The sequence below is a fragment of the Nicotiana tomentosiformis genome, chromosome 11, assembly GCF_000390325.3.
Source record: "Nicotiana tomentosiformis chromosome 11, ASM39032v3, whole genome shotgun sequence".
In the NCBI taxonomy this organism is placed as follows: Eukaryota; Viridiplantae; Streptophyta; class Magnoliopsida; order Solanales; family Solanaceae; genus Nicotiana; species Nicotiana tomentosiformis.
This window is the reverse complement of record NC_090822.1, coordinates 94,337,938-94,345,965: the sequence shown is the minus strand read 5'-3', so window position 1 is coordinate 94,345,965 and position 8,028 is coordinate 94,337,938. Positions and strand designations below refer to the sequence as shown.

General features: G+C 35.6%; 1 protein-coding gene across 7 annotated transcripts; it reads right to left on the bottom strand.

Annotated features, from left to right (window-relative positions):
- Positions 1–655: 655 nt before the first annotated feature.
- LOC104120756 (uncharacterized) lies at positions 656–7,240 on the bottom strand. Of its 7 annotated transcripts, none has more exons than XM_070187942.1 (5): positions 7,087–7,240; positions 4,748–5,715; positions 4,271–4,466; positions 2,200–2,282; positions 656–983 (listed from the first exon to the last, which is right to left on the bottom strand). In XM_070187942.1, exons 2-5 carry the CDS (start codon positions 5,567–5,569, stop codon positions 909–911), a joined length of 1,176 nt encoding a protein of 391 aa, XP_070044043.1. In that variant the 5' UTR covers positions 5,570–5,715; positions 7,087–7,240; the 3' UTR covers positions 656–908. The 7 variants fall into 7 exon arrangements, 6 of the variants coding, with proteins under 6 accessions (XP_070044043.1, XP_070044044.1, XP_070044045.1 ...); XM_070187943.1 differs by having other exon boundaries at positions 4,748–5,712; positions 7,087–7,224; XM_070187944.1 differs by lacking the exon at positions 7,087–7,240 and adding an exon at positions 6,519–7,068.
- Positions 7,241–8,028: the final 788 nt, after the last annotated feature.

Below are 8,028 nucleotides of genomic sequence, written 5' to 3'. Positions count from 1 at the left end.
ATTAAATAAATATTTGGGGCAAAAATTATATGTTTTGTGCTATGAAAACTTTACCGACGAAAAATTCGAAAATCCGAGAAAACCCGAAATTAAAAAATCTGACTTTCGTTGGTTTGATTTGGTAATTGAAAAACCCGAACCAATCCGGTCTATGTACACCCCTAGTTGTAGTGATTTGAGATATGCATTAAAACATCTATATATATTTGGCTGTAAATGTAGTTATTGTCGTAAATTAACTTGAGATCGTTGTAGAAGGGGAGTTATCATAGCTAGTAAAGTTGCTACCATGTGACCAGAAGATCACGGATTCAAGCCGTGAAAACACCCTCTTACAAAAATACAAGGTAAGGCTGCGTAGAATAGACCCTTAGGTCCAACCCTTCCCCGAACCCACGCATAGCGGGAGCTTAGTGCACCTGGCTACCCTTTCTTTCTTTCTTTTTTAACTTGAAATCGTTGTAAAAACCCATAAACTTCAAATCCTGAATCGGCTTTGTTAGTGGCCTCATTTTTCTTCTCTTTTTTTTTCCCTCAAACCCCACTCCCACTGTTCTCCTTTGCACCTTACAAAGGAAATAGGACAATTCTAGTAGTCCAAATAAAAAGCTAAAATCCGCATGGGGAAAAATGTATTTAAGGTAAGAGACAGAAGTGGATGAAGATAGAGGATACTTACTTTTGCATGCATATTATATTGACATCAACTCCTTTTACATCCTTGTTTGAGACGTACAAAAATCCTCAGGGCCTTGGGGGAAGGGACGGGAGCGAGAACTTAGAAGATCACAAAATAATTCCAAAGCCATGCCGAGAATTCACAAGATGTTCCACTGCTAGGGGCTTGCTTCCATGTATAAAATGCAGTGCATAATTTCTAAAAGTAATAGACTGCAGGTGCATCACTTCTAGCTGGATTCAGCCACCCGCGAAAGAAACTCAGCGTCTTTCCAAGGTATGAATGATTCCTTGTTGGTGAGATTCTAGCAACAGCCAAATGAGAAGATACGGTGCTTTATTATACGACTAAATTTGTCAGTGAAACATCAGGTTGCTAAATAAATCATATGATGGTTACAATACAACAACAATATGCCCAGTATAATCACACAAGTCGGGCATGGATGGTTAAAATGATTATTGAAATTCAAGTATGGGATTTATATGGTTGAGTGTTCGTCCTGAAACTACTTGTACTAGTCAAATGGGATCAGCACTCGCGTAAACACATAATCCTTATATTCAACCAGTGTATGAATACAACAATTTCAATTCTTCTTAAAGCTTCAATGGGACGAAGTTGTCAATTACCCAAATTTTCTGATCACTTGAAAGTTTAAACATAGGTCACTGCAGAACTAGGACAAGATGCAAAAGGGCAATGGTGTTTTGTCTTCTCATATTAACACATTGGATGTTTCTCTGAAACTTTGTTCTAATTATTTATAATAAAGAAAAATCATGTACTTATAAGTTACTGAAACTGAAGATTTGAGAAAGAAATAATCTAGGATGATGAAGCTGGCATTGCCTACAAAAGCACAACACATGGTAAGTCTGTTATGTTTTTTGCTAGTTCTGAATTTGTCATCAATTTAATCATTACCTAAAAAGGCAGCCCCGTGCACTAAGCTCCCGCTATATGCGGGGTCGGGGGAAGGGCCGGACCACAAAGGTCTATTGTACGCAGTCTTACCCAGCATTTCTGCAAGAGACTGTTTCCACGGCTCGAACTCGTGACCTCTAGGTCACATGGCAGCAACTTTATCGGTTACGCCAAAGCGTTACGCCAAGGCTCCCCTTCAATTTAATCATTACCTAGTTTAGTGAAAAGCATAGGAAACTAGCCCAAACAAGAGTTTAAACTGAACCACTGTTACTTTTCAATTTTCATAAGGTGAGGCAATTAGGTACTTGCTGATTTCATCAACCTCATCATTCGTTTGTTAATGTTGTTAATAAAAGTATTACAATGTTAGTAACTTTTTTTCTCCATAATTCAAATTCTAACTAGCAACTTTAAGGTCTCGAGATAGCGTTAAACCTTGTATTTAAAACATACATCCACATAACAATATCTTTTGACCAACAACCTTCTTTCATTGATTAGCACCAGATAGATGTAGGAATATCAAGAACCCAAGCCAAAAGGAAAACATCAATGTATTCTTCACTACTGTGCTGAGATGAACCACTCACCTGTAACCAAAAGAAAAAGCCACGCAAGATCTTCAACTTTTTCCTATTATCATTATCAACTTCTTTAAGACTTTTTTGAAGGTCTGCAAGTATAATTTGAAAGATGTACTATTATGTAATGACAGTATAGTGAAATTAAAGTAAAATTATGGAAGCACAAAGTTTGAATGACTTCATAGTGCCGAAACTGCAGATAATTCAGAGAGAAAGAGCCCACAAAAGTAAGGTGAAGGTGAAGATTGGCATTGATCTGAATCATCAAAATTCCAAAAGTAAGAAAAGGAAAATCTCCTACATCAGTTAACATTTCTAGCAATCGACAATGCCCAAATATCCCAAACAATCTAAGAACAACTAGCTTTCAGCAAAGAGCTCCCATTGTTTCAATAGGCAAACTGTTTCGAAAAATGTGGATTTTTGTAGTTGAAGGAACAATGTAACACAACTTACAATATAATCTGGTTTCCTTTGTCACTCAACTAGAAATGAGCTAGTGTTTCTATGCCTTTGGGTTCCAATTCCCAAGAGAAAAGAAGAGAAGGGTTACTCCTCGATGGACATACAAGAAACAATAATTTTTTGTCATTGTTCTAATAATATTAAAATTTCAATCCCTTTATCAAAAATAAAAATGCAAGAAGCTCAATCAGTGGTGCACTAGTTGCAAATGGTCAACTTATCATATAGCCTGGAAGTGATACCCTAAGATGGTAAATTGGTAACTGGTAAGCTTCTTTATAAAACGTAGGAAACAAATTATTTTTTGCAGAACGACTTCCAAAGTACAAGATAACATTGTTTCATTTTTTTTCTTGAGTGGTAAGATTGGTCCGAAATATAATCAAGAAATTGTTTTTAACAAATTTCTTGACAAAATCCACCCGTAGCATTATATCAATATTTCAAACCTAGCGAAGCATGACATTTATGGCTCAATACATGGGTGTAGAAAGTTGGAGAAAGATAATAAGTACTCCCTTTGTCCCATTTTATGTGACATCTTTTCCATATCAAGTAACAATTCAACTTTAAATTTTCATTTTTCCCTTAATGAGATGATTACTAGCCACATAAATTTCTATGGACGGTTTTAGACCACAAGTTTCAAAAGTCTTCCTTTATTTCTTAAAATTTGTGACCAGTCAAACATCTTCACACAAATTGGGACGGAGGGAGTATTTGAATTTCACCAAAACATAGATTTCGTTGCAGTTTTTTTGCCATCATTAAGTTTCCCTAATACGGTGCATATTAATGACCTAAAAGTTTTGCAGCTTGACGGACACTGGCTTCAAACGTAATATAAGGTGAAATATTCTCGTATCTTTTTTGAAGATGTTCTGAGGGACGAGGATCTCACTCTAGGAAAAGTACAAAACTTTGTGAGAAACTAAAAATTGGGGCAGCTAAAGTTGAAAAAGTATTCTTAGTTTCTTACGGTTCATAAGTCATAATTTTCTCTATTTCTTTTCCTTTCCGTATTTCATTAACACGTAAGCGTACTGTCCTACACTTCACCATTGACCTCCTCAAATTTGGAAGGTTGTAAAAACATCCAACAGAAAAGTATGAAACAATACAAAAAATAAATTTTACACCTTACTTGGAGCAACTAGTCAATAATCAACCTAATTATGCTATGGCCTATGGATGGTATAAGTGAAAAGAATTCCATAAAATCTTACAGCTAACCTATTCTTTTAATGCCACATCTCTTTGGGTTGGTCATCCTTTGTACTACGGTGACATCTTAAAACACTTTGTATTATTCTTATTGCATTGACAGCATACCTTACAGAAACTAGCAAGACATCCAAAGATGAAATCAGAGACTGCAAAATGTAAAGTGTTTTAAGAAATTACTCCAAGCAATTTGAGTTCAAGGACAGATGACAACCATTATCCAAATATTTACTAATGTTTGAGAGGGTATTAATTCACCTGAACAGCAGGTTATGTTAGACATATGCAACAGAAACCACGCAAGGTGCAGTGCTACCGAAACTTTGAAAATACTGGAAATCATACTATCGAGACGATGAAAAGCCAACTTACAGGATGTTGATCTTACCTGCATGGTGATCCAGATATGACTTTCCCATTTTCTGTGTCTCATAAAACTTCATTTTCCCATTACGCAAGTCCATATGCTTTAGCACTGGTTTTTTAGCATTGACATCAGTCCATAGTTCTTCGTACTCATTTGGATTGTAAGGCTTCTTTAGAAGATCCATGACTTTCTGTCTGAACTTAGACCGCACATTTCTCTGTGGATATGTATCCTCGATCTTAGTATTCATTGAAGCTCACTAACACACAAGTATATGAGGAACTATTTCCAGAAACTTGAAAACGAGCAGGTAAAGGCGAAAGAGAAAATAGGGAGGAGAAACAAAGGTCGGAAGAACATACTCTCCTGGTGTTTTATTAAAGAAGCTGAAAACGAGCAGGTAAAGGCGAAAGAGAAAATAGGGAGTAGAAACAAAGGTCGGAAGAACATACTCTCGTGGTGTTTTATTAAAGAAGCTGTAAGGTAAAATCTTCCTACCTTGTTGAGCGTACCACCATTGTCGTAAAGGATTTCAACATCATCTTCCACGGCTTCATATTCAATAACGGTACCGCTTCTTAACGAGGCTTTCAAGCCCCAATTCTTACATTCAAGATTCTCCAGGAATAACCTATAATCTTCATCTACATCAGATGCTTCGACTATACCGGTGACATTAACTGGTCTACTCCCTTTTTCCATCATCTTCTCCTCACCTGACTTTATCTTAGTCTTGGATTTTCCCTGCCTCTTGGATGCACCATGTTTCCCCGTGCTAAGCTTCCGGCTCACAATCCCAATTTTCCTCTGAGAAATAGGATCGACAGGCTCAAAAATCGCATCCACGTCTCCCATGGATCTATTGCTACTGAGCAAGTTTTCCTCATCCACGGCATCCTTTTGCATCTCCATATCCTTCTGTTTTTCTTGATGCAAACATTCACACCCATGATTACACCCACACTCTTTCTCATACTTTATGAACACAGGAAACCCATCCTCTGAATCAACTTTAAGCACATATGACTTTCCATCAGGCTTAGCATTAGCCAAAAACATCATGTACTGCGGGTCAGCTTCATCCTCATCCTCATCCTCAACCGCATCAGCGCTGCCATCATTTCCATGTTCATTTGTGTATGACTGAGAAGTTATATCATAGTTGTAGAGAAACTTTAAAAACTCGACATAATCTTCATCAACATTCTGTGATCTTGAAATATGTCGCATTAGACGAATATTACCACTAATCTCTAATTTCGGTTGTTCACACGAATACTCTGCCGAGACACCACAGCTCCTCAATCCTGGCCGCCCCATTTTTAATGGAATTCAGCTCCAACAAACGAACAGCCCAGAACAACAAAACCACTGCTATTTCACCCCAATTCCCCTCATAATTCAGAGACAAAGAGATTCATTAAATTTCATAAATTTCACCATCTATGTGAAGTGTAAGTATTCTGCTAATAAATCCAACCATTAGTAAGCAAAAGGAATAATCAATGTCCATAAAAAACAAACCATAAAAAGCGAGAGGAATATAATCAATGGCCATGGATTCAAAAGACATGACCATGAAAAAATTTGAATTCAAGAACTCGTGTGTATACGTACACATATACATATTCATATGCGTGTATGTCTGTAGTCTGTACTTAAACAAACTCTTCATTGCCTTGTCATACCAGCTCCAGATGTGTATGACATGGGTATCCGGACTCTTTACTGATACTTCCAAATAGACTACAAACCCTTTAAAAGTTGAAGATACTCGTACTACTGTCTTCGTTTCAGTTTATGTAAATCTTTTCATTTTTGGAAAGTCAATTTGACTAATCTTTGAAGAAAAAACGGATTAGAATAAGCCAATATTTTAAAGTTAAAATTCATAAACTATACAAGAAGTACAATAAGTTGCAATTCTTCTCATGTTAATATGATGAAAAAATGCATTCCATGATAATGGTAAAAGTTTACAAAGTTTGAATCTCGAAAGTGAAAAGGTTCACATAAACTGGAAGGATACATGGTACCTTCCACCAGGACAGGTATGGGATAACTCTGAACCCTGGTACTCCATAGTTTTTACCCACTTCATTGACAACTCGACCACACGGTTGGGTGCACATTAGTCTAAATACTTCAAAAAGCATTTTATCCAAGGTTCACACACTCAAACGACGAAAAAAAAACTAGAATCCAAGAACTCAAGATGTGTTGAAAGAAAAGAAAAATCTATAAAATCCCACAACGGCCAAGTAAATACCATACTCTGGACGGGCTTCCATCAACCCCTTGAAACAAAAGCCACACGACATACGCATGTCCTCTTGGATGTTTTCCACTTCCTTATTTAATTTTTTATTTTTCTTTTGTTATTTACTTCCTCTGTTCCTAATTTATAGGATGAACTGTCCTTTTTCCTTTGTTTCGAAAAGAATAATACTTTTATATGCTTAGAAATAATTTTACCTTTAACGGGGAGAGAGTACATTACATAGTTGTGGAGTCGAAGGGGCGAGGGAAGCGAATATAAAGATTGGAGTTTTCCACCAAAGTCAGATGAGCTATCCACAGTTCTTTGGGCGTTCTGTTACTTTAATAAACAAATAAAAAAACCAAAATTCTGCAAACGTGCAAAAACCGAACAAACCAAAGGCATGGTATAAACAAATCAATGTATCGTCTCAAAAAGAAAATCAATGTATGTCATTTGGCAAACACACACACACACGCACATATATATCCACACACACACTAGTGAACAATCCCAAGAAATAAACTTGTAGTTCCCCAGAAATAAAGGGACAGGAGCAAAGAAGGGTGAAACTTACAGGGAAAGGAATAAGAGAAAAGAGAAACAGAACCCCCACAAAATCTCGTGTGTTGCCTGAAGTAGAAGTGTAAGAATGAAAAAGACAACAACCCAATTAATGGGGGGAATTGAGTACTGTGCTATGAAAAGCCGTCTTTTGCTCCCCGAATTAATGTATTATATTCATGTGATTAGTGATTGAAGTATAGTACCCATACTTTCTCTTTTTATTTCTATAATAATATACCTCTAACTTCTTTTAATTTACTTACTAGTTATGAATATTATTCCTTATATGATGGAAATATTTTAGAAATTAATATTTGTGTACGATCTTTATAGAGTATATATATGGATATCAAAATTGAGCCGTAAGATACCCAATCGTAAAATTGGCTTATTGCCTTATTAGTATTAGGTTATCGTATTAACAGTTGGTGAACATATTAAAATTTTATAGTAATGTTTTATTGGTGCGAAGATAAATTATTATTCCGTTAAGAATTATTATATATTATATTTCTACTGGTATGTATATAATATATTTTAGAAACCCTATATAAACTATGCAGTGAGTTATACGGTCAATACTCTCTATAACAACATCCCTATGTAACAGTCATTCATTATAAAAGTCAAGTTTTTCTCGGAACCGATTTTTTAAGTTATATTTTACCTCTCTATAATATTTTTTTACCTATAATAGCAACAACCATATTAATAGCAGAACGTTCTTTGTAAAATTACCCATCTAGAAATGTCATATAAGATCTCTAAGATTACTAATAATAATTCTAAAAACACATAATCTTTTGTATTAAACAAAGTTTCTATCTGCATAAGATATAAGATTTGAAGATTTGCACATGATATTTTTTCCATTGGACAAACTTCAAAAAATATTTTGATAAAATTTAACTATTAAGCTCTTAGATTGTCTTCAAGGGAAAGTTATTGGATA